The sequence below is a fragment of the Leptonychotes weddellii genome, chromosome 8, assembly GCF_054177405.1.
Source record: "Leptonychotes weddellii isolate Sample4059 chromosome 8, ASM5417740v2, whole genome shotgun sequence".
Classification (NCBI taxonomy): Eukaryota; Metazoa; Chordata; class Mammalia; order Carnivora; family Phocidae; genus Leptonychotes; species Leptonychotes weddellii.
In genome coordinates this window covers 26,933,237-26,960,017 of record NC_138376.1, presented here as the reverse complement: position 1 = coordinate 26,960,017, position 26,781 = coordinate 26,933,237, and the positions used below count along the sequence as shown (strand labels likewise).

General features: G+C 41.8%; 1 protein-coding gene across 6 annotated transcripts in view; it reads right to left on the bottom strand.

The window, feature by feature from the left end:
* Nucleotides 1–661: 661 nt before the first annotated feature.
* The window catches only part of KCTD20 (potassium channel tetramerization domain containing 20), a 36,539-nt gene continuing 10,419 nt past the window's right edge, over nt 662–26,781 (bottom strand). Inside the window, exons 2-8 of one of the 6 annotated variants that reach the window (XM_006736263.3) lie at nt 14,882–15,087; nt 12,064–12,337; nt 9,116–9,218; nt 8,634–8,754; nt 7,153–7,350; nt 5,612–5,722; nt 662–4,315 (exon numbers count right to left, since the gene is read on the bottom strand). In XM_006736263.3, the coding sequence (XP_006736326.1) occupies nt 4,023–4,315; nt 5,612–5,722; nt 7,153–7,350; nt 8,634–8,754; nt 9,116–9,218; nt 12,064–12,337; nt 14,882–15,041 (1,260 nt within the window). In that variant the 5' untranslated portion in view covers nt 15,042–15,087 and the 3' untranslated portion in view covers nt 662–4,022. Of the gene's footprint in view, nt 4,316–5,611; nt 5,723–7,152; nt 7,351–8,633; nt 8,755–9,115; nt 9,219–12,063; nt 12,338–13,877; nt 14,018–14,881; nt 15,088–26,781 lie in introns of those variants that run through there. The other 5 variants (XM_031031155.2, XM_031031157.2, XM_081828099.1 and 2 more) reach the window with 5 other exon arrangements.

Genomic DNA, 26,781 nt, shown 5'->3' with positions numbered 1-26,781 from the left:
GTATAAAAACCCCTTGGAGCAGAACTGTGTCCTGGTCATTGTGTCCCTGTGGTCATGCAGTGCTTGGCACAGAGTATACTCAGCAGGCCATCTCTTCCGAGCGTGTCCGTAACCTCCGTGCTGATAAAGGCAGGCCTGCTGTGAAGGTGCTGGCTTTAGCGCCCCTTGAAGTTGGATCACCAATAAGCTCCCGGGCTAAGTGAGCTGAGGGAACTCACTCAGGAGGCACCTGACTAGAGTTGGGCCAAATCGGAGACATCAGAGGAGGAGCCAGAAGCTTTACAGCAGTGTTTCCAGGGGGCCTGCCTTTCATTCCTGCCATGGCTCCTCACTTGTTTTAAACCAGAACATAAAAGTCGCTGAGTCCTCTTATCTTCCAAACTTACATTTGGCTTTGTGGGGTCCTACTTGGTTGGACTGAGGATTCAGGAGGTCTTGAATGTAAATTAGCCAGGAACTCAAGAAGGCAGACTATTAGGGTTCTGGAAGCTGTGAGTTATAGATAGTAGGGTGGGAAGGGCACACCCAGGCTCAAAGTGACCCTGTGGCCCCGCAGGAAAGGAAGAGGCTCTGTTCTGAGCAATCAATGTGCTGCTGCTTTGGGTCCCTTTTAACATCTTGACTTCCAGTTTTATTTTCTGCTAAAAACAAACAACATGGACACAAATGATAATATTTTATTATAGAAAAAGCATCCCAAATAAAGGATTTCGTAAACACTGGTAGGTGAACAAGTGCAACTTTAGAAGTAAATACAAAGTAAAGAGGCAAAATCTACAAGCATTTTGCCTTTAAGAGAAAATGTAATGTTCTCCTGCAGAGGTGATCCCACCCAGAGCACGAATGTGGCTCCATCTTCCCCAGGGAAGGCATCAGGTTTGCCTTCTGAATTTGTATGTGCATTTTAACAATCTCAAAATAATGGCAAGAAGTGGCATTGGATAAATTACTAAAACCCTTTGATTCTTAACTTTCTATTGACACTCGATAAAAAAAAGACTCCATATCACACTTTGACAATTTGAGTTAAAGCCTGTGCTGATTGTTTTCTGCAAATATTTCCATCCTTCCTGGGCTTATTCCATAGTATTTTCATAGACCTGTATACATTAGATGACATACTGGTTTCTTGGAATTTAGCTTAAAATAATATTGGCTATTACATATTATGCAGTAAATGTACTTTCTAGCTTCCTTACCATTTAAATGCTGCCATCTTTTCAATACTTTTCCTCCACTTTGGAGAAACCATGATCATCTCACCAGACACATGTTAACACTCTGCCCACTCTCCAGCTCAATGCCAAATGTTTCCCAGTCAGCGATACATGATAATGATGCATTCACAAACTCCGATTCTAAATCTCAAATTCAGGTTCCTCTTGGCTTGCAGAGCTATCTGAGTAAGACCGTCAGAGCAAAATATCTTCCTCTGAAGATGGCTCTGTATAAACAGCCTAGCTTGCTTATTTAGGCACTTAGAAGAAAAAAAAAACCCCACCAAACCTGAGTTCCACCTTTATTAGAAACCTCTCTTGCCCAGCTGGCCAGTAACAGACTCTGAAGGGAATGACTGCAACTCAGCCCGTCCCTGTGGGGACTCAGCAGTTCTGCCATCATGGAATGTCTTGGGCCCAGGAAAGGGGAGCTCCAAAACTGCAGTGATGCTGAGCTCCAGGCTGGGAGGGTGGTGGGTGCAGAAGAAAGCTCCCTCTTTACCAGAAGGGACCTGTGGGCCCCACTTTTCCCTTTGTCCCCACCATCTAGTGACACTGGCAGATTAACCTGTATGGGTTTCCAGCTCACTCACCCCATGGGTTGGGGCCAAAAGCACATTAACCCAATTGGGGAGGGGGGGAAGGGAGACATACTTCTTGAAAGCCCGAGGAAATTAATCATTTACATAGAACAGAGTGCTAAGTACATGCCATACTTTCATACTTGGCTTTTCACCTAAGCCAGGACTAATTGGTTTTAGAGGGTTAGCTGCAGCATGTTCACACTTAAATGTTCATACAGAAGATGGAGAACAGACGTTATACTTACTAGAGAATACAGTTCATTCAGATTTCCTTTGTGATGGCATGGGAGGAAGTCAACTGAGCAGCAGAAAGGAAGCACCATTAAACGATTATCTGGGCTGGTCAACTATCAGTGGGTATGAATGAAATACTGGCACGGTGAAAGCCAAACCTGACCTCAAATAGGAATCAAGGAGTTTCACAGACATAAAAGTACCCTCTGGCTACAAAAAAAACCCTCACCCTAAACTTTAACCCTTACCATCAGCCTTACAAGTTGGATGCCAGTGGTAGTCAGAAGAATTCTCTAAGTGGGAGATGGCTCAGTTTAACCCCTTACTACTACTATTTTCTGAGTAATGAACGGAGTATTGATTTCCACTGTGATGCTGGTCACAAGCACAGAGAACACACTTCTTAAGAACATTCTTGTTCTTCACGCCTGGAAAGAACAGCTTTCGACACCCATCTGACTTTACCTTTGGAGGACTACAACTAGGGCAGTCAAAATGGAGTCACCTAACTTGCTCTATGGTATCGTACAGGAATGGAATTTAAGAAAACTCGTCATGTTACCTTAAAGAACTTGAAGGAAACTATGTACCTCTTTGAAATCTGTGATGAGTAAAGGCTCTGGGTAGGTGATTAGAAGGCCAACCTTTATCATAAAATGGGAGATTATCCCCAGACACTTAACATCTGGCTCTAGACTCTAAATTTAGTTCTGCTGTTAATAGCCATATAGCCATGAGGACACAAGGGAAAATGGTTCAGTAATGGGAGGAGTGATCTGGGTTGTCACACACTATGCATTACTAATACAGAGCCGACAAGATCAAACAAAATTACTAGGCCTAATACCCCTTCAACTCATCTATCCTTTGGGGATGACAGCAGTATGGTTTTCTAACCCAGTGTGATAGGCTACTTCAAAAACAAATATCCTGATATCCAAAAAAATTCCATAGTATGAAAAGAATATACAAAGAAAAATCCTGCACTGGGACAAAGCCTGGGCAGGTGACGTTTCCCCCACCCCGCTTTACCCCAAATGCCCCCTTCCCTGGAGCTCTTAGAAGTCTTTCTATTGAGAAACAGAGCACTTGTGAGAAATTTCTGCCTGCCTCTTAAAAGCCTTTCTCAGCCATATCATCTAAGGTTTCCCAGCCACACTCACAGCAATGTGCTGCCTAGGGTGACGACCTATGGCTTCACACCAGATTCCAAGCCAGGATAACCAAAGTGGCCTGATCTGGACAGGTTCTTCTACTTGAGTTGTGAATTTCATTCCAAATGATTTCTTTAGACTCAAAAACCTTGAACCTAAAAAGGTTTCATAAATGTTGTTACATTATTATTGGACTTCAGTCGAATCTGTGGGGTTTTGAACTATTCATTGCATTAATGAAAAAACTGAATTTAAACTCTTAAGAAATCTCCTTTTGGATGTTTTGATGAGAGCCTAGTTCTTCCCAGATGCAGGTCTGGGCACAGAGGCCACCAGGAATGGCATCTTCACTGACCCCTAATGACAATCCCATTAGCGCCTGCTTGTGGAAGCTAGAGATTATCTTTTTTTAAGGTTTGGTCCCTTTGCTGCTACATAATTTGCCTGGTATAAAACAAACAAACAAAAAAGCCAAGGACAAAGTATAAAGGATGAGAGGACTGCTTTGATGAATATGAGCCAATGGGAGTCGACTTCCTTTCCTACTTTTTGCAGTTATGCAAAGACTCTGTAAACGGCACCAGATCCAAATTTTTCAAGTTACCAGGGCTGCTGCAAAGCTGGTAGCTTATTTGCCAGTGAGTGCTTTTTCATCCCCGGCCGGAGGCACAGACTTTTCAGTAATGAAAAGGACACACGCTAACTGTGAGAGAGAGGGAAAGGACGGAGAAGCAGGTCTCCTGATACTCAGGGGAGACAAACCAAGGGGAGAACTGGCTGTGGGCATCGCAGACAGAGAAGGGCTCTAAAGAGACACGGGTCCACAGCTGGCCCTAATCCTGAAAGTCGTTAGACGCCATCTGAGAAAGTGGAGCATTCAGCCGGTCGAGTTCATCCACCTGGGGTGGGTGGTGCATTACTATCTCCTGGTCCTCTAAGACATCTTCTCCAGCAGCTACCAGATTAGTGAGGGATTTGCTTCGGACACACTGGAAATCCACATGGCGACTCTTCCCTTCTTCCTTTTCCCAGGACATCTGGATAAAGGGGCGCTGCACATAGTTATAGATTACTTCAGACCGGCCACCGGGTCTTCTCTTAATTTTTTCTTTACAGGTAGGGTAACCTGAAACAGAAAAAGGCCATTCTCACGACTCCAGGAAATTGCCCACTCTAGATTCCACACTTTCTCTTCTCTAACCACTTAATTTCCTCCCAAATTCAAAGGCTGGGGAAATGACCTCTGACCATGCCCTGCCACTCCCACCCACCTACGTGCTCACTTCCCACCTATCCAGGTTAGTAGGTCTTGTCCCTGGAAGGGAAGTGACAAAAATTCTATCTCTTCTAATCGCAGGGCGAGAACAGCCTCTTAGTAATTTCAGAGGCCTGTACTTACTGGCAACAATGCCACAGAACAGAAATCCTGCTAGGCCATGGTGAACTCCAGTCTCTAATTCTAGTGCTTATCTCATACTGTAGAAGTGGTTAGAAAGCGTGTAATGTGTAGCCTAAAGAAAAAAACAGGGAAGTTGCCTGAAATATCTGAAAAGCTATCACATGGAAATGGGAGAAATCTTACTCAGAGTAGCTTCAGAGGCTAGAACTAGAAGGAAGACCGAAGAGAGAGGAAGTTATCTACTAGATATATGGAAGAATGTTCTAATGGTAGGACAGTCTGATGGGATGCTGGGAAATGGGAGTAATCCTTGTCACCCTGTTCCTGGGGTTTCCAGTGACAAAGGAGGGACACAGTGGAAGAGGTTTAATAGACCTCAAAAATCTCTTCCCACCTGAAATTCCAACCTAAATGAGACACAATGAAGATTGATGGGTTCCGCAGGCAAGACTGAGATAGCAAGAACAGCAAAACTCAAGAGTCAAAGACTCATGGAGAGGAGACCAGGATGGCTTCAGCATTCTCGAAGAATCAGTGTCTAAGACCTTTCTATGGAGACCACAGGTTGGGAGCCATTTGCTCAAGATCACTTCAAACCATTCTATCAATACACACAGACATTCCTCAAAGGTATGCAGTGGAATTAATTCAAATTTGAGTGTCCAAGACTGTTGATGGAATGACTCTCCCACTTGGTGAGCCCACGGGCCCTGCTCCACAACCCCCGCCCCCCCCGCCCATGTCCTTAGCCCTCATTGCCCTTTATGCCAAAGCAGTACACCGGAATTTATTCCTGCAGCTGCTTTAATTTAAGCATTTACGAATGGAAATAAAATGAAAAGGAAATATAAGGATGAACAAAAACAAAACCAGGAATCCTTCACATGGGTAGGAATGTAGTGTTCATGTGTGCCTATTCTCTACGTCCTCTGGAAGCCGGGTTTTAAGGACACAAGCTGTGCCCATAGATACAACCCACTCCATGAGCCATGCAAGCTGAATACTAATGGGGATATTTATTACCTTCAATTCCAATGCGAATATTTTTCAGGCCTCGCTCCTTTAACACTGTTTTAGCGACATCACGATTCTCAATATATTTGAAGAATCTATAGAGCTTGGAGCTATAAAGAACTGGAAAAAGAAAAACTGAGTTAGTCATGGAGTAAAAACTTCTAAAAGAGGAGGGAAACGAGCTAACAGAATCAGACTAATGAAAGGTATACCCGACCCTGATGCCAAAAAAAAAAATCCAGTTGGATCACAGATTAAATGTTAAGTAATAGATCAAACATAAGAAAGAAACCACATGAGAAATTTTTATAGTTCAGGGTGGGGAAGACCTTTTGGGTACAACATAAAACCCAGAAGCCATAATGTAAAAACTGACACATTTGACTACTTAAAAATACAACGTCTCTGCTTAGCCAAAACCACTGTTACCAAAGCTAAAAAAAACAAAATAACAAAAGTCAACTGGGAAAAATACCTGCAACTCACATTACAAAGGGCTAATTTCCTTAATATATATAGAAAGAGTGGTCACAAATAGAGAGCCTTCACAAATCACTAAGTAAAAGACAATCCAATTCTGTAATGGGCAAAAGGCACAAATAAAGCTACAGAAAAGGAAATTAAAAGGCTCTTAAAATTTAAAAAGATGGTGAGTGTTGATCATGAAATGAGAAATGCAAATTAAAACATAAATGCGATGCTATTTTTTACCTATCAGTGTGACAAAGATAAAAGTTCAGTAAAACATTGTTTTGGTGAGGGTGTGGAAAACAAACCTGCCACATATTGTTTTGTGAGTGTAATATGGAGGAGAATTCGACAACATTTATCAAAATTATAAAGGAACAAAGCTTTGGCACAGAAATTCCATTTCTAGGAATATTATTCTATAGAGATACACATGTGTGAAAAAGACTCCGTTTAAAAGGCTATTTATTGCAGCATCATTCATAATTTATAGTTTAAATGTCCAACAACAGAGCTAGTTAATTCCACTCTGGCACAGTCGTGCAGTGGAACACTAGACAGCCATTAAAAAGATTGTGGAAGCTTTTTATGTAAGACACGGTGTTGAACAGTCTGTAGACTATGGAAGCATTTGAAAAAAAGGAAAAACCATGGATGTAATTGCTTATGTATGTGCACTGAATACATCTGAAGGATATAAAAGAAGCTGAGGAGGAAAACCGGGTGGATGAGGCAGGGATGGGATCAAGACTCTTCAATGTATATCCATCCTTTTGTACCTTCTGAATTGGTACATTCATTAAAAATGGAACCAGCGGAGAGAAGAGTGATACCACCATTAAATGGCCTCAATCTGGCCTCCGTCTCACCGCAGTATCCGACACCAGGGGCAGCAGCGGGAGGTGGGACAATGTCACACACTCAGCAGAGACCTCAGCCCTGCATCACGTGCCCTGATCATCCAGGTGAGTGTGCTCCTTGCCAGCTCAACAGTGACATTCATGTTGCTTCCAGGATCTAACTGCTACTCTGGGCAGCACGTCTGGTGCGGAAAGCATCTACACCATGCGGGGGGCTCCTACTTTGGGAATATTCCTCCCCCATGGGAGGGGGGTGGTCTTCATCCCAGTCCACAGAATCCTCATCCGTCAGCACAACGATGTGGCACTCTCGCTCCCCTTTCTTGGCACAGCCCACCATGATGGGCAAGATCAACTCTTCGAGGTAGTGGTCAAACTGCTTGTGAGCACCATCGTTAGACAGTTCATGCAGTAAAGCACCTGGGGAGAGAAGCTGTAGGTGAACATCCTCTCTGGCCGAATGCAGCTATTACTGGAATGAAAAAGACTATGAGGTGATGGCTGTTATCACGGAGAAGTTCCAGACAGGGGGCCCATAAAGGCAGAAAATGGTTTCTTGCTCCGAGGCACTAATGAAGCTGATTTTGTTAGATATGTTGCACGTTTTACCACTCCTTAACTTCCTCATGTTTATTATTTATTTTATTATCGAGAGGGAGGGAGGGGTGGAGGGACAGAGGAAGACAGAGAGAGAATCCCAGGCAGGTTCCATGCCCAGCGTGGAGCTGACATGGGGCTTGATCCCATGACCCCGAGATCATGACCTGAGCAGAAACCAAGTCAGATGCTTAACCAACTGAGCCACCCAGGTGCCCCCCTCATGTTTAATAATCCCTGAGCATTTTGACCAACTGAGGTTTTGTTAGCTATACAACGTCAAACCACGTACATTAATTCTACAAGAGAAAGAACCATCATTTGTAGGACCTCTTCTGAAGATGCTCTGAACCCCAATTTCGTGGAGTTATGGTACCACAGAAGAGGGATCATCTGAAGTTTGAGGACACCAAGGGACTTGCTCTAAGTGTGCGCTAGACCCAGTAGAGAAACCACAAGTCTAGAGAACTTCATGGAATATGCAGGGAAATGTATCGTGAACCTCAAAGAATAATCTTTTAAATAATTTCAGGAAGCCTAGGTGATAATAAGAGAATGGTGTTTGTAGTCAACAGCTCTAATCCCAGCTTTTTAGAGCTTTGAACAAGTCAATTTCTCAGTCTTCCCATTTGTTAAATGGGGTTATCACCTGACTTGCAGGGCTCACTGTTGCAAGAATTAAGCAAGTTCATATCTAGAAAGCACTTAGTAAACACAAAGTTAATAATAACGGTAAAAATGATTCTATGAACCACCCAGCCAATTTATGCTGTTTGACTCTATGAGGGAAGGCTCACTAATGTCCAAGAATCAGTATCCTTATTTATTAGTTGAGACACCAAGGTCCCAAGAGGGTAAGCCATTACCTCGGTGCCTCACTGGACAAGCTAGATTCAGAACCCACCACGCATTCTCTTTGGTTTACTCCACTTCCTCACAGTGCTGTGAAGCAGGAGAGGGAATAGGTTAGTATCATGTCTCTGCCTCTGCAGATGATTTTCAGCCCACACTTGAAACTCATGTTTAGTGATAAAAAATATCAGTCGATTCCAAGCAAACTCAAAGTTCAGCTGCTCAAATGCAGGTATTAGGTATCTGTAACTTACTCAGATCTTGACATCGGATAGTGTTGAAGTCAAAGTTAATGCAGAGATAATCGCATGTATCTCTAAGGTCTGGAATAGAGATGCCATCAGGACAATTGATGATACCAGTTTTGTAATAATCCTGTAAATGGATTAAAAAGAAGAAATGTAGGCAAAGAACCAAGATAAAAAGTGACCTCTTCAACCCCCTATCCATTCCTGGTTCTGTTAAAATGGTAGCTTACTAGAACTATCACGAAGTTGGCTGACTTGTCAGCTGGCAAAGTGGCTCCTGGCTCTCCGGGCATGCTTAGTCACACCTTGATAGCTGACTGAGCTCACGCCAACAAGAGGTGCTTCAAAGTTACAGGAATAGAAACTAGAGGGAAAGGGAACTGGGAACCAGAGACCCTAAAGTCAGTAACAATCTGCTGGAACTCTCCAGGCTTCTGCCTATGCCTGCCCCTGGGGAAGAGGATGCAACAAGAAGGGCTCCTACACACCAGCACCGTTCGAAATACAGTCGCACTGATTCCTTCAGCGATCTCATACTCTCCCTTCTCGTTGGGCCGAGTGAAGTTATACTCTCTTCCTGGTCCAAACATTCTGAAAGACATCAGGCAACAATGTTAATCTTCTCCAGTCCAGCCGGATTCTTCATGCGTGAGGACTGCTCCCCTCTTCACCTCATTCTGGAAGACTCCATTCCATGTTCTCATAGTATAAACTGAAAACACAGCAGTGGGACCCAACCCCTAAGCAGCAGCTCCTTCCAGACAGAAAAGGTGGTAGCGATTGCTTGCAGCATTTGAGAGCAAGGAGAAATGAAGCAGCCAAGTCCTCAAGGATCACGGGTGGTAAGCTGCTGTGACAGCAAATGAAGTAAAGCAGCATCTGCAGAGTTGGCCCTTGGACAATCTCTGGCATGTGTGAGGGTTGCCTCTCACGCCCTCCCCACTGCCCAGGGATATGCTGGCAGCTCAGGAAGACCGTGCATCTCCTGCTCCTGACCCTTCCTGGTCCCTCCTTACTTATCTAGCTTGTCAGTCCTCAGTAGTTCTGAGTTTTGCTTTTCAACATCTAATGTGATAGATGCATCTATACTGGTGGGTGCAGATGTTACTGTTCTCCCTTTCCTGGTACATTTTAATGCTGGAGCTCTGGGGAAAATGCCCTTCAATCCACGGAGTAACTCTAATGATAGGAACTTCAGGTCAAGTAGACAGGGATGGGAGGTATTAGGCTTATCAGTGGTTTGACATAGTTTAGAGAGGCAAGCCTGCTCTGTGCATGAACGCAGAGGTTAGGAGGGCACAGGGAGATCTTGCTTTTCCTTACTCATCTTCTCCCATGCTTCCTTCCTCCCTCTCAGATCCCCTCCAGTAAAACTGGCCCCTTGACTTCCCCCACTCCTGTTGCACGTCTGAGCTGTGGAATGGGAAACCAGTGTGAGGGACAGGGCAGGTAATCAGGATCTTCAGCCAGCCTGATTTAAGTTCCCAATGGCACCTCACTGTCATTTCCTTTCTTAACCTGCTGGGAAGCCCTGCTGTTCAATGTTAAAACTGTTATCCTCCACCCTAAATTGGCTGCTTTTCAAAGGTCTGAAAAAGATTCCAAATCACATACTTTCCAAACCACTAACACCATATATAAGAAATCCATCCTGATAAAAGTGTCTTCAAAGAATGCTGACATTTTTCTGGAACGTTCTGGTTAAAGTCTAGCCAAGACAGTTATGAATCAAAATAGTGAACATGCCATGTAATGCCACTCCCCCCACCCCCACCCCTTAACTATCATCAGCAAGACCTAAGCTCAGAGTTATTTATCTGGTAGTGGTATGGATTAACATTAATCCATTTGCAATCTCTCAGCTTGTCCCACTTGTGACTAGTGGCCCACATTTTTTAGCTCACTGCCTAGGCTTACCAACACTGCATGTAACCTCAGGACAGTGCAAACCTAAGTAATTCTCAGAACTGATAACCTTAGCTGATAAACCACCTAGATAAAGAATCAGACGCTCTTGCCATGGGACAACTCATTCCTAGATTCAAAGAAAGAGGGTCACCCAAGAATTAATCTATCACCCAGAAAATCCTTGCCCCTCTCGTGATCACTGTCAGAGGCAATCTACCTCAAAGAGCCAGCCAGTGCCGAGGGAACACTGTTTTGGGGGGGGGGGGGGCAGCGGTAGCAACACCGAGACTGAGGACAGGAAGTCAAGTCTGATAAAATGTAGGGCCAGTCTGGAAAATGTTTCAATGTTCTAGTTTAGTCTTAATTCAGATGTTTGAGAAATATACAGATTTCTTTCTGGTTAAAAATGGTTCATCATGAATCTGCATGTGTATGTTCAAATATAAATATATTTGAATAGCTGGATTCCACTTAGCCTAAAATTCAACAAATGAGTGTGGTCTGTTCTGATTTCTAAATCAGTTCAAATTAGTTCGAAGTCCTGAGTGAGGTTAGATCTTTAAGATCTACTTCCAAGTAGATGAAAATCCTCAAAAGCCAAATGTCTGTGTGTATATACACATACATTATTATTATTGTTATTATTTTTACTCTTATCCCGATTTGCTCTTCCTCATGTTAAGGTCTATGGTTGGCCAGAAGGAGAACCTCCTAACTCCCAGTCCAGGCTCCAAAAACACTTTCTGGCCAGTGCTCCTCCTTGGCAGGCTCTTACATTTCCTAAACGCTACCCCTAAAATGCTGGAGGCAGGAGATGAGGAGAGGAGGCTAAGACTGTGGTCTTCAATGAAGCAGCACAGAGAATGGAACATGAAGGAAAGAGAGAGCAGTCACGACACAGTACAACAGCCAGATAGAAAGATGCAGTTTTGGAAAACTTGAATAGAGATGGAGGCATCAGAAAATGACAGCCTGACACCCGCTGCCAAGCAGAGCGGGCAACGGACAGCAGACAAAAGGCTTTCCTGTAAAACGGTTTTGCTGTTGTGTCATGTGGAACATGTGTCTATTTTTTATTAAAAGACAAAAGAAAAAAAAAAAAAGCCACAACTTAGATCTTCCCTTAACCCTGTCTTTGACCTGTGGAGCTCAGACAAGATTACTTTTGTGAGGGTGTATGAATTATGGCTAAGAGAGATCAGGTGTGTGACTTCTGTTTCAGAGGGAGTTTATAATAGAGGAAGAGGGAAGGATATTCAGCAGATTATTTTCCATAGTTCTGATTGCACTTCCCTTTGTGGGGGCCCATTTTACTGTACTGGCTTTGTAAATAAATTAAGTACATCCCCCAAATCATCAACACATATAAGGCTTTGTATAAGCCTGCCCTTCCTGTCTCACAAAGATGTGAAGGTAGAAAAATAAGCAATGCAGGGCTTCTTTTCCTCACATCTAGTGCAAGATAAACAGCAGGTATTTCTATTCATAGAGAACAGAGTGAATTTGGAAGGAAATTATCATCAATTACCTTCCCAACATGGTATCCGGATGAGCAGTGAAAATTTGTGGATTCACAACAAAACGTGTGCCATCTACAAGAAGTGTCACTTTCTCTGGCGCCTGGGAATGAACGTTACTGCCAAAGCCCACAGTGCTGTTTCCAAATCGTTCTGGAGCCATAAAGGGTTCATGGTTCCGTTTATTCCCATTTTGGAAGCAGGAGCCTTTGATGTCTTCGGGAAGTGGCATTATGTGAGGGAACTGAAGATTTGCTGGCTGAGAGGCATAGTCAAGTGAAAGGTCTAAAAGATCATACAAACAAACCAAAATAACTTGACAGCAAAAAGGCTTGGGGGGGGGGGATAAACCTCGTCTCTTTAAAAAACAACAAGAAAACCCCCAAACTTTTAGGTGTTCACAGGCAAAAAACTCTTGCCTTGAACAAGTAAAGGAAAAATAGGCTAGAGACTCATACTGGATCCCCCTGAGCTTTTTTCCAGGTTTGTATGGTGGGGAGGAGAGAAGGAAGGCAATAATGCCCATACTTTAAAATGATATAAAAATTTTAAAGTAAATTATATGCATGGCTTAAAAAAATTTAAACAGTAGAGAATTTCTGTGGACAACCAGCAAGGCCCTGCCAGACTCCATGCCTTCCCCCGGTCTCGTCTCACAGAGGAAATCACTTTTTACTTCTGTTTCCACTTCTAGCTCTAAATAATACTCTTGTACTTCCTGTGTTTTATTTAAGGAACCTGCTACCTCTGGGTGCTGAAACTATTCCTTTTCCACATCCTTCTAAAAATTTCCAAATGTTTCTAAATTTTATTTCCCCAGAAGGGATGACAGTCTCTAATTGTCTAATGCATTACTTTTCCTAGAAATTCATATAAAAATGCATTTTCACTATGCACTGGAGAATCCTAACATCACCAGCACCATTTTTTGAAGAGGCAGGGCTTGCCCTCAGCAGAAAGGTTCCAGTGCAAGTGGCCTTGGGTTAGGATTCCTTCACAGAACCTGTTTTTGTCCTAGTATCACCAAGGAGCCGTTTTCCTTAAGCAATTTATTTAATTTTCTAAACCTTGTTCAGTTCTGTAAAATGAGAATCGTGTTCACTCCACCTTCCTCCCGGGATTCTTGTATCAACTGAAATAAAGTATGTGAGAGCACTTCAAAGTGTGCTAATACCATATCATGCAAAAAAGGTTTAAAACTCAGTATCTGAAATCTGGATGTATGCAGAAGACAATTTGGGGGGAAATATTTATAAAAGTATTATCACAGGATTCTTTTAAATTGGCAGTTCTAATATATTTTAAGGTAAAAAAAAGTCTCTTTTATGAAAAATTTCAAACATACCAAAGTTAATACAATATGCGTATCCCACCACCTAGATCTGACAAGCTTAATTAACTTTTCTGTATTTTCTTCAGATCTTTTTTTTGAAAAAAGTAAAAGGTTATAGATACAACTGAATATCTGACTCCCATCCCGCACGTATTTTAAGTCTGTATACAACAATTCATGAACATGATTACTGCCCATCACTTGTGGGAAATGAGCCTGACTTTGGGCCCTTAGATAAACTGTGACCTAGAATACACTCACTTTTCTTTCCCATTTGCTTCTAGAGAAAAGGAAACCAAATCTAGACCAAACGCTTATTGAGGGTTCACATCCTACAGCTTTTGACAGATTTTCAGTGTGGCCCTGTTGTTTGCACAACAAGAGCTAAGCTTCCACACAATCCACAGGCAAGCTTCTAGCAAAGAAACACTTTCATCACCAAGATGGGCTTTCACAAAGTGCTGTTCTAAAAAAATGAAAGTAGGTACCTACATCACAAATTCAGGATGCTTGATTCCGCACGCCCACCGCCCACAGCAATGAAGCAATTCAGGGGGCTGATTCCTGAAGGGCACCTCAAGTCCTGGGAAGCGTGCGTGGGTGAGCAGGAAGGGGGACTCCGTGCGCAAACTCTCCCCACTGGCACACGCTAGGATGGCAGGCACACCCTGCCCCTCTGCCAGTGGATGCATCTAGAATAGCACAGCCCGGTCAGAAAGACGCGGGTTCAAAAGGCAGCCACCCAACTCCCAGCGGTGTGGGGGCCTGAGCACGTTCTGTAAGCTTCCGAAGCTTCCTTTCCTCATCTGCACAAGGAAGAGGACTCTAAGCAGGGATCAGTAAAAGGCCAGAAAGCTCTGTGGGTCACAGTCAAGGCCACTGTAGCAGGAAAGCAGCCAAAGCCCCTATGTAAACAAACGGGCATGATGGCTGCATTTTAAAACTTTATTTACAAAAACAGGCAGTGGTTTGGATTTGGCCACAGTCTGCCATTCTTTATCTAAAAACATGTATGTAAAGTTCCTAGCATGCTGAGTGCTCAATAAACAGTAACTGCTATTATTAGTGTTGCCGCTGCCTTTATTCAAAGTTAAAAAGAACCGGACAGTTTATCAAGAGCCTGCACATCCATTAACTCCAAAGTCTCCCAGTCGCGTGAAGTAAGAAGAATATTAATATCCCCATTTTCCAAATTAAGAAAGCAGGGCTCAGAAAGATTAAGGAGCTCATCCACGGTTACAGATGATAAGAAGCTGAGCTAGAATCTGAATCTGTCTTCTGACTCCAGATCCAGGACTGTTTTTCTCACACGGTTACCGCCGAGTTAGATGTGCGGGACTGACTGAGTCAGGGGGCTGTCTGTGGCGGGCAGCCTTAGGTAACTGTGACATGTGAGCTAAGCCAATCAGCTGGAGATGTTATTTATGCCTCTGGGTAGAGTGGACGCTCACGGGTCGGAAAGCCCTCGGAATTAAGTCGAGATCTAACCATCGTACCATCGCTCCTGGGACCTAGAGGGTAAGCGAGACTCTGAAGAGCGGAAGCAGTCAGGCTATTTGTTTCTCTCTCTTGGGCCGCAGCTGCAGGGTCATCGCTTAGGCAGCTCGCCTCCTGCCGCAGTACCCTGTCGCTCTCGCCGCCGCGGTGAACATTCATGCTTGGGTTCTGGATCCTGAACTGTCTGCTGGGCCAGAAAAAAAGCCTGGAAGACAGGAATGTGCAGGATTTAGAAAGCTCTCCAGACAGGTTTCAAGGACTTTAAGGCATGAAAGCCGAGCTGGAGAACTCACAGACGGCTCACATTCTTGTTCGGAGAAGAAATGACATCTTAAACTTATTTCTGTGATTTTATACTGGGAGGAACTGGACTTATTTAAATGGTCTTTACCAAATCACTAACAATGTAAGAACGTTGATCAACTTGTTATTTGAGAATAATTTTAAGCCGTATCCCAAACCAGACATCAAATCCACAATTTTGGCCACAATCATGATCAGTTCTCTAAGTTAAATGGTAGTGCAGTAATTTGGTGGTGTTTAGATCACCAAAAGAGGGGAAGAATCCAACGGGTCAATTAAAGAAAATCTGACCATATATTAAAAATAATCTAGACATATGTGTTCCTGCAACAATTAAGCACTAGGAAATGAAAACTGTCAACAACCATAATGCTCATGTAAGAGGTGAAACAAGAAGTCACCTGCACTAAACACACAAAAAAACAAAATTGGACTTAAGTGCTCAAGTTCCTTTTTATAAGTTCTCTTTCACTTTCTGTACCTTATGCTTAACCCCAGCCCCCACCTCAAAATTACAACAACACATCATTGGCTAGAAGGCTAACTCTCCCCCAGACAGGACAGTCATGTGAGGAACCCATAACAAGCTACCGCCGCATGCCAGGCATTTGCTCATCGGGCAGAATGGGGAGGGGGGGCTATGTGAGAAGCTTCATACCTTTCTTCCAGGTAATCATGCCCTGCAACCCTTCTATCCTTGGGGGATGCCCAACTATCTGAAATATTCCCGAAGTTTACCCTACTTATTAGCACTTTCAGTTTCTACTGTACTGATTTCCACTTGGTATTCTGGTGGAAGAATCATCTTACGTCACCACCAATTTTTATGCAAATGGTTGCATGCTAACACCATTTCAGGAAGAAATTCGGTCACTAAGAGCAGGAACACGTAGCATGTAGAGGTTAAAACAGATCCCTAGCGACTGGTAAAGTCAAATAAAACCACCACTGCCCTCAAGTTTGATTCAGAAGATGTCAAAATCAGGTCTACAGAACGGGGTAAGAAAAAGATCCATGGAATTGGAAAGAGCTTACTGCCAACATATTGCCAACATTGGAAAGACCAAAAGGAGGTCTGCTTCTTTAAGCTTAACTGGTTCTGAATGACAATGTTTCACTTTAACCTATAGATATGGCTTCTCAACTCTTCACTAGGATTAATGCTTAGTGGCACACACTAAGAAATCACCTAATGCAACATTTCCCAAAGTCTTCTATGAATTAATTCCTCTATAATCCTAGAAGGACAGAACAAAACTCTCTTAAACTTTGAAACCTAAAAAGTTAACTGACTAACACCAAATTCTTCCACATACACCAGAGCAGCCAGTTTAAACATAATACCACTCCCCTTCCAGGATGAGGCTTTCATTCAACTTTGAATGTGTATTTTCACTGCCAACCATGGTTCAGTTCTGTAACCATCCCCCAAATGGATTGTGGTCCTCAGAACAGATCTAAGGAAAACGAAAAAGAAAAAAGAAAAGCAAAAGCAAGCACTTCAACGATGTAGTCTCTATTGCTACAAAACTATCTTTGGCCAAAACGCAGTCCTAAAGGTCATAGCAACATATGATTAAGAAACCAAAGGATTGGGCACCTAGGTAGCTCAGTCGTTAAGCGTCTGCCTTCAGCTCAGGTCATGATCCCAGGGTCCTGGGATCGAGTCCCACATCGGGCTCCCTGCTCAACGGGAAGCCTGCTTCTCCCTCTCCCACTCCCCCTGCTTGTGTTCCTGCTCTCGCTGTTTCTGTTGAAAAATAAATAAAACCTTAAAAAAAAACAAAACAAACCCAAAGGATTGTGCTGCCCCTAGCACACTGAACAATAGCTGAAGAGACTGCTTCAGGAAAGGATGAGGAGTCAGAAATATATTAATAATGGAGCTCAGACTATATGGCCATTAAGAAAACTTAACATCTAGCAAGCAGCTCGAGCTCCACTTCCACACAGTATATGCAAGCATTTTTATACACTCTAAAAAGCTCCACAAATATATTTTTTATTTCACAGGCCTCCCACGAAGGCTCATATTTTGTTAAGTCATGATTTTGCGGACCTGGAATAGCAAAACCCCTTAGCATCATAATCAAAATCTCCCATCTTGGAAAATTTACACACAATCTTTGCTAGTGGAATTATCTCGGAGACATATTGCACCTAAAAACAGACACACTGGTTTCTCCCAAAAACAATCATCTTGAGTATTAATACAAAATAACCTCTAGTTATAATAAATCTATGTATTTTCTTCTTACTTGCAATTTCCTCTAATCAATTATTTCTGAAGAAAACAAGATAATTACATGGATCACTGTGCCATTAAGTACAATATCTTGCACTGAACTATTCAGATTTTTAAAATCTAGTTGTAATGGGGTTAGGGGCAAACAACCCTAACATGAATGTATCTCAAAAGCATAATGCTTTCAGACTGTTAATGGTACAAGGGTTATGATCTTTTATTTATTCTTTTAAAAAGATTTTATTTATTCATTTGAGACAGAGAGAGTATGAGCAGGGAGGGGGCAGAGGAAGAGGGAAAAGCAGACCTCCTGAGCGGGGAGCCCAACATGGGGCTGGATCCCAGGACCCCGAGAAGGGTATGATCTTTTAAAAGGCAGTTACCCTTTTTTTTTTTTTTTTTTTTTACTTCAGAGTAAGCTGGTGAAGATGAGGTAGGAGGTCACAGAATTTGGTAAATAAACCAGTCTACCCTTCATCTATAGTCCATAACCAGATTTAGAAAGTAATTACATCTTTGCCTAACCTTCATGCCAAACAAACCCCAGTCTTTTCAGTCTGTTCTTATATGAAAACCACATTTCTTTGACTGTTTTAATCACCTATCATGGACTTTGGTCTAGTTCCATTATGCTTTTTTATTTATGCATAGTAATGAGAACTCTACTGTTTTCTATTAAAGGTGAACAGGTTTTCCATTTTGCTTCACACATATTCTCTGATAATACCCAGGATTTCTGGCAATAGGTTAAAAAGGGGTAATAGTGGGGGTGGGGAGAGACAACAGAGATGAAAGATAAAATCTAAAATGTCTACATGAGGGGAGCCTGGGTGGCCCAGTCAGTTAAGCGCCAGACTCTTGATTCTGGCTCAGGTCATGATCTCAGGGTCATGGAATAGAGCCATGGGTCGGGCTCCTCACTCAGTGGGGAATCTGCTAGAGATTCTCTCTCTCCCTCTCCCTCTGCCCGCCACTCTCTCTAAAATAAATAAAATCTTAAAAAAAAAAAATTAACAAAGCTGTGGTGAAATCTTTGTACGTTATCTTTGGGCATCTCCCCATTATATCCTTGGAATAAACTCCAAGAAGTAAAATTGATATGGAAAAAGGTAAATAATTTTTAAGTTTTGATAGGTACTGCCAGATTGCCCTCTACAAATATACCAATTGAAAGTCTTTCCAGCAGCATGGAGCATTCATTTTCCAGAACTCTTGCTAACAGTGTTTCAGTTTTATCTTTGCTAATCTGATAAGTGAAATGTGATAACTCATTTTAATGTGGTAAATTAACAAGTCATTTTCATCAAAAATTTTACCTTTGAGAGCCTTAAAAGTTTTGGGTGGGTGGGGAAAAACAACCATGCTGGGTAGGTATTAGGTAATAGTGATTTATTCATATCAAGTTTGTCAGGCTTGACTAGAATCACTGGGTGTTTCCCAGGACTGTTCTCATCTCCCTGGAAGTCTGAGAGAATGAGGTATGATTACAAGACTACTCACTAGATTGAAGCAAAGCAGGTTCTGGCTTTGGCTTCGTTATTAACTAGCCATGTCACCAAAACATTCTTTAAGCTTCAGTATTTTCATCCATAAAAATAGAGGAGAAGGTCTGCCATTACCAAGTTAGACAAACCTTTTTCAAACAGGATGCATGGCAAAGCTCTCAAAACTCATGAGGCACCATACAAAAGGCAAGAGATCTTGGGAGAGCTGTGTCAATCTCCCCATACAACTGCTCAGTATTTATTTAGCTAAGCATGTCATCATGCTCATCCTCTACTTTTGAATATACTTACGTTCTGACTATTGTCCGGTTCGGATTTCGGCCACCTTTCTCATTTTGATTCAGTGAGCCGATACCCTGTACTGTTTCTGGAATTCTACAAATTATTTTTGGCCTCAGTTGCCTAACTCTTCATTTGCACCTGACCTTCTGTGTCTTTCCATGCCCCCCGCAACTGCCCCAACCCACAAAAACACTGTATCTTCCTCTCCTATTGCCAAGCTGTCTTTTCTTTTGCTCTTTTACTCCTGCAGAATTCTAAAACACAAAGAATAATCCTGCACTCAGGCAGTACAGGCTTATTGCTCCGGACAGAAAATACTGAGAAGACAAAAATCACCCAGAATTCCTCTTCCAGACCTCCCTAAGCATAAATACACAGATATATTTATTTTTATTTTTAAAATTTGAAATTCTGCTGTTTTATGCTGTATTTCTCAACATACCATGATTTTGCCTGTATGTCAACAGTTACACTCATACCATTTTCAATAGTACATACTATTCTATTACATGGTTATAACCAAATTTTGTGTTTTACTGCCTTTTTCTTTTTACATTCGATCTTTACCCATATAGAATTTGTTTTGTATACAGCATGAGGTATGGATCTACCAAAATTCAAATGGTTAACCAATTAACTGCCTTAATATATTCTGAAGAGTCCATTTTTTCCCATACTGATTTGAGATGTCACCTTTATCAAATACTAACATATAATAAATACCTGATCTGGTTTTTACACTGTTCCACCGATTCATCTATTTCTGTGCCAATGTCATGTGTAATTTCAACAATCTTGCTATCATTTTTCTATGTCCCTTAGCTAGAAGTTCTAAATGGTATTTTTGTCAACAGGGAAATTTTTTCTTCTAATTTTTAAAATTATGTCTTAATTATATTTTTTCTGCAATGAACAACATGTTTTATTAGTTTAGAATTACTGTGATCAGAGTCATAGACCATTACATTTATTTTTTTTTAAAGATTTTATTTATTTGACAGAGAGAGAGACACAGCGAGAGAGGGAACACAAGCAGAGGGAGTGGGAGAGGGAGAAGCAGGCTTCCCGCTGAGCAGGGAGCCTGATGCGGGGCTCGATCCCAGGACCCTGGGATCATGAACTGAGCCTAAGGCAGACGCTTAACGAATGAGCCACCCAGGCGCCGCAGACCATTACATTTAATGGATAGCAACTATACACAGATTCCTTATACCAGTTTCTTACCCAGAATGTAGCTTTGTTTTTAAAGATTCTATTTTTTAAGCAATCTCTACACCCAACATGGGGCTTGAACTCACAACCCTGAGATCAAGAGTCACATGCTCCACTGACTGAGCCAGCCAGGCGCCCATTTGTTCCAACTTTTATTATAGGAAGTAAAAATTCACTTTACTTGAAAAGATTACTGCCATAACTCATTCCAATGAAATCTTAAAAATGTGTGGATAATTGAAAACTATTAATATTACAATTTTGCTGTTATTGTTGAGACAGTGTTTAATCAAATTTTTAATTTCAAAGTAAAACCTAAGTTTACTTCTGCTATTTTAACACATATGAATACATATGCATTAAAGATAGATTATGCTGTCTAGGTTAATACTGCAGCTGTACCAGAAGACTTCTTCTGTGCAGAAAAAGAACTCCTAATACTGCACTTCTTGAATACTGGTCAAGGTTTTTATACATGTCCTTCTTATATACTCTCCCTATGATCCTAAGCAATTAATCCCTAGTAAAGATCAACCCCTTTCCCTTAACTGCTTTATCTTTTGTTTCTCTTTCTTTTCAAAGAACTAATCCTATAAAATGTTTTCCCATTTACCATACCATTTCTTTTTTTTTTTTTTTTTTTTAAAGATTTTTTTATTTATTTGTTTGACAGAGAGAGACACAGCGAGAGAGTGAACGCAAGCAGGGGGGGTGGGAGAGGGAGAAGCAGGCTTCCCGCAGAGCAGGGAGCCCGATGCGGGGCTCGATCCCAGGACCCCGGGATCATGACCTGAGCCGAAGGCAGACGCCCAACGACTGAGCCACCCAGGAGCCCCTACCATACCATTTCTTAACAAAGTCTCAAATTAAGGGAAGCTATATTTAACCATACCCTATGCCGCCGCCCATATTTGCCAGCAAGTGCTTTGAAACCAGACTGCATAGTTTGGTTCTCAATTCCACCACCTATTTGCTATGTGAATCTGCGTACATGACTAACTTCTCTGACACTCAATTTTCTCATCTGTAAATTGATAATATCTATTTAGAAGAGCTATTTTAAGGATCACAAATACTTTAGATCAAGCACTATCTCTGGCATATGGTAAACACTAAAAAAACCGTTAGCTGTTACTATTCATATATTCAAACCTAGCTTCAAGCTTATTAAAAATCATATTCAAAACATTTTTAAATCTCTGCTTGTTTCTTTCTTGCATTATTACCTACCTACCACATCATCCCTTATCTCAATTCCAACAGGCCTCTATCTCTGTGTAGCTGTTATTTTTTTTATATTAAGAATAACTACTGGAGGGCACCTGGGTGGCTCAGTCCTTAAGCGTCTGCCTTCAGCTCAGGTCATGATCCCATGGTCCTGGGATTGAGCCCCACATCGGGCTCCCTGCTCCGCAGGAAGCCTGCTTCTCCCTCTCCCATTCCCCCTGCTTGTGTTCCCTCTCTTGCCTGTCTCTCTCTTTCAAATAAATAAATAAAATCTTAAAAAAAAAAAAAAAAAGGAATAACTACTGGATTTTGAATATGTCCGTTTGCAGAGGTAATAAAATTCAATTATGATACCACTGTTAACTCTTAATTTCAAACATTTACTGATAACAGACATGTTATTTCTTTAAACCAAACCTGTAATTTTAGAACTAAAAACTACACAGCTTTCTTTTTTTGAAAGTAGGCTCCATACCCAATGAGGGGCTTGAACTAACAACTCTGAGATCTAGAGTTGTGTGCTCTACTGAGTGAGACAGTCAGGCGCCCCAAAACTACCCAGCTTTCTAATGAATGTTTTGTATTAACTAAACACTTTTATCAGTTAGGTTTCTTTCTTTCTTTCTTCTTTTTTAAGATTTTATTTATCTGAGACAGAGAGAGCGCACAAGTGGGGAGGGGGGTCAAAGGGAGAGGGAGAAGCAGGCTTCCTGCTGAGCAGGGAGCCCAATGCGGAGCTCGATCCCAGGACCTTGAGATCATGACCTGAGCCAAAGGCAGACACCCAACCCACTGAGCCACCCAGGTGCCCCTAGGTTTCTTTTTTAATCTCTCAAATTCAGAAAGGTTTCTGGTAATCTCTTCAGTTTATCAACAAATCAGTCAACATGTATAGTCAGCATATATTTACCAAACATCTACCGTGTGGAACACACATAACATTGTGGGCCAGCAATGAGGGACACAAAGGATTGAGCAACAACTTCAGGGTTGATCCTAAGCTCCCACGTTGGTTAGGTGGGGATATGGGAAAAAAATAAACTAATATATACAGAATGAGTGGTTCTAAAAACACTGGTTCGAGTCTCAGGCCTATCCTTCCACCATAGGCTTACAGTGTGGTCCAGGAATTTGTAATTTTTTAAAAAAGTCAACTCCTCAGGCAGCTCCCATATGCATTTAGGTTTGGGGATCATAAGAGAAACATAAAAGTCATAGAGTTCATATGAGAAAATCACCTCTAGGGGCGCCTGGGTGGCTCAGGTGTTAAGCGGCTGCCTTCCGCTCAGGTCATGATCCTGGGGTCCTAGGATGGAGTCCGCATCGGGCTCCCTGCTCAGCGGGGAGCCTGCTTCTCCCTCTCCCACTCCCCCTGCTTGTGTTCCCTCTCTCGCTCTCTCTCTGTCAAATAAATAAAAATCTTAAAAAAAAAAAAAGGAAATCACCTCTAGCTAGTGTGGTTGGGAAAAGGAAGTCTTCATCAGACAAAAATCTGTGCTGGGCTCTGAAGGTAAGATTTTTTGCCCCAATTTTTCATTTTGAAACTTTTCAAATCTCCAGGAAAATGGAAAAATCATTACAATCAGTACACTCATATATCCCATTCAGACTTACCAATGATCACCCTGTCTCATTTGTGTGCACTTACGCTTCCTCCCTCTCCCCACACATCTTCCAAATCACCTGAGGGTTACAGATAGGCATACTTTCTATCCCTAATACCTCAGTACGCATAGTCTAAGAATTATGACATTCTCCTACAAGACACAACAGTACCATTTTCATCTAAGAAAATGAACAATTCTGTAATCTCAACATATAATCCATAATCAAATTTACTAATTTGGCCTCATATTTTCTCTTATAGCCTTTTTTTGGGATCCATAATCCAATCAAGGCCCCTTCCTTGCATTTGGTTGTTCTGACTCTTAATATTACATTTCCCTCCCCCCATTTAAAAATATATATATATTTATTTGAGAGAGAGAGTACAGACAGGGAAAGGGAGAGAAACAGGAGCCCCGTGCAGGGTGCAGGGCTTGATCTCATGACCGCACGACCCTGAGATCACCACCTGAGTCGAAATGAAGAGTTGGAAGTTCAAATAACCGAGCCCCCCAGGGACCCCTGAAATTGACATTTTTAAAAAGTCTAGGTCAGTTCCAACATCCTGGATCTATTTCCATATAAGTAAAACATTTTCTTGTGTCTAAACAAGAATATGACCTAGATGGCAGTTGTATCCTTCTACACACATCACATTAGAGGCACATAATGCCAGGTTACCCCACTACAGGGGATAAGTTGGATCACTAGTTAAATGGTGACTCCAGATCTCTCTTCATTGTAGAGAGAGATGTAATACCCTATCTCCCAATAACCTTTCACCCAGTGGTTTTAGCAATCTACTGATGATTCTTGCCTGAATCAGTTATTACATTTGGGGCTGCAAAATGATGGCTTTCTAATTGTGTTATTCATCCTACATCTGCTGTATAGCAGTCTTCCATGAAGTAGAACTCTTTCTTTACTCTTCCCTTATTTCTCCTAAGTATCATTATGAACTTAAAGATTTGTTTTAATCTAGGGGTTCCTGGGTGGCACAGTTGGTTAAGTGTCTGCCTTCAGCTCAGGTCATGATACCACAGTCCTGGGATCGAGCCCCGCATCGGGCTCCCTGCTCCGCGGGGGACCTGCTTCTCCCTCTGCCTGCCGCTCCCCCTGCTAGTGTGCTCACTCGCTCTCTGTCAAATAAAGTCTTAAAAAAAAAAAGATTTGTTTTAATCTAGTATAATAATCCATTACCATAATTTTCTTTTTAAATGGTCCCCAATTTTTGGTTCAAACTGCCGCAAATATGGCGGGTGGGGTTCCCATCGTCCTGTGTCATTTTAACACAATTCTATTTGCTTTTGAGGCTACTTTCTGGCATAAGATTTCTCTAAGCTCACCTTTTATCATCTCTACCCCAGACCTGGAATCAGCCACTTGTCCCTGAAACCTTTTTTCCTTTTAGTGGGCAATGGCATTCATAAATCAGGATATGAGCACTAGCTGTCCTTATAGCTACTAGGGTGTCATTGCTTCTAGGCCATTTCAATGGACAAAGTTAGGGACCTTTTTTTTTTAAACAACTATGAATTTATACTGATATTTTCAACTCAAATGCAACACTGTAGTTTTTTCTTAAATTAGTGTATCTTTCCCCTCACAATGAAAATCTTGGTTCATAAACTAGTTTGAAAATTATAACATCAATATTATTACTAACAATAAAAATATACCAAATTTTAAGTGTCTATTGGGGGGGCAGTTCTTTTTGTCCTTAAAGTACATCCCACTAGGAATGTACAATCAGTATGCTATGTTCAATTTATTTTTTCTCTATAGGTATGTAGGTTAGGTTCATTTCTTTTTTTAAAGATTTTATTTATTTATTGACAGAGAGACACACAGTGAGAGAGGGAACACAAGCAGGGGGAGTGGGAGAGGGAGAAGCAGGCTTCCCGCGGAGCAGGGAGCCCAATGCAGGGCTCAATCCCAGGACCCTGGGACCATGACCTGAGCCAAAGGCAGATGCTTAACGACTGAGCCACCCAGGCGCCCCAGGTTCATTTCTCTTTATACTTAATATGTAAAACCTTTACATGGTTCAAAAGTTCAGGTATTATGGGGCACCTAGGTGGTTCAGTCAGTTGGGCGTCCAACTCTTAATTTTGGCTCAGGTCCTGGTCTCAAGGTCGTGAGATGGAGCCCCGTGTGGGGCTCCATGCTCAGTGGGGAGTCTGCTTGGGATTCTGTCTCCCTCTCCCTCTGCCTCCCTATGCCAGAATAAATGGATGAATCTTAAAAAAAAAAAAAAAAAGGAATGCTCAGAAAAGTATCTTTTCCTTCCCTTTTCCCTCCAATCTTTCCCCATCTATTCCCTACAGATAACCAGTTTTATTAATTTCTGTTTATCCTTCATATTTCTCTTTGAAGAAATAAGCATAAAATGCATGCATACGTATAAATTCAAAATTCCATTTTTTCTTATACAGAAGATGGACCACTGTATCAAATGCTGTCTTTTGCTATTTTTACTTAACAATATATCCTGGAATTCACTACAAAGGAATGATTAGAAACCATCCTCATTCTTTTTATTACTATGTAATACTCCACTCTGTAGATGTTAATATGTAGAACTTTGATAGAGAAAAGAGGGAAGGGCATGCCAGACAGTGTAGATGGCATATAACAGGCAGGAAAGTAAGAGTGAACAAGGCCTTATTACTATATAAAAGGGGGGTGGGGTGGGAGACCAATCAGGCTAGAGTGAAGGGTTAATGAAAAAGGATGGCAGAAATCAGGGTCATGATCGTATCATACAACTCCAGGGAACCCTGTGTATACCATCACCTAAGGAGCTGTACAATGCACAACCTGGATGACTATATACAAAAACCCTGGGGGAAGATAAAGTTGAAAAATAAGATGGAGCCAGCTTATGGAGGCCTTGAATTACAAAGTAAAACAGAATTTTGTCTTGTAGCCAAAGCTTTTATATACAGAAGGCTCATGTTCAAAATGCTTGAAGATGAATGCTTCAAGATAAATATAGCCACAGATGGACTGGAATAGTTAAAAGAAGAGGCTATTGGAATTGTCCCAGTGTGAAGATCAACAGGATCTTAACAGGTTAATGGCAAGAAGAGTAATACTTAAGAAGACATAGTCCTGCCTATGTTCAAAGAGCTTACAATCTAGTTGTTGAGAAAACTCAAAACACAAGAGTTTTATAATACAGAAGAGTAATATTTTGGAATAAGAGACCTTAGTGATTATATTGTCCAGTGGTTCTCAAGTTTAGCTGACAATCAGTATCACCCAGAACTCGTTAAAAACATATTCTTGGGCTCCATTCCCCAGAGATTCTGATTCAGTAAGTTTGGGGCAGAATCTGAGAACGAATTTTTAAGCTCTTCAGGTGATCCGGTGGGCTGCGTATGTTTGAGAACAAATGATTTAGTTTAACTTTTCATTTCATGGACGAGAGACTGATTCACAGCAATATTCTTTTTAAGAATATTCTAGGAGACTGGGCGCCTGGGTGGCTCAGTTGGTTAAGCGACTGCCTCCGGCT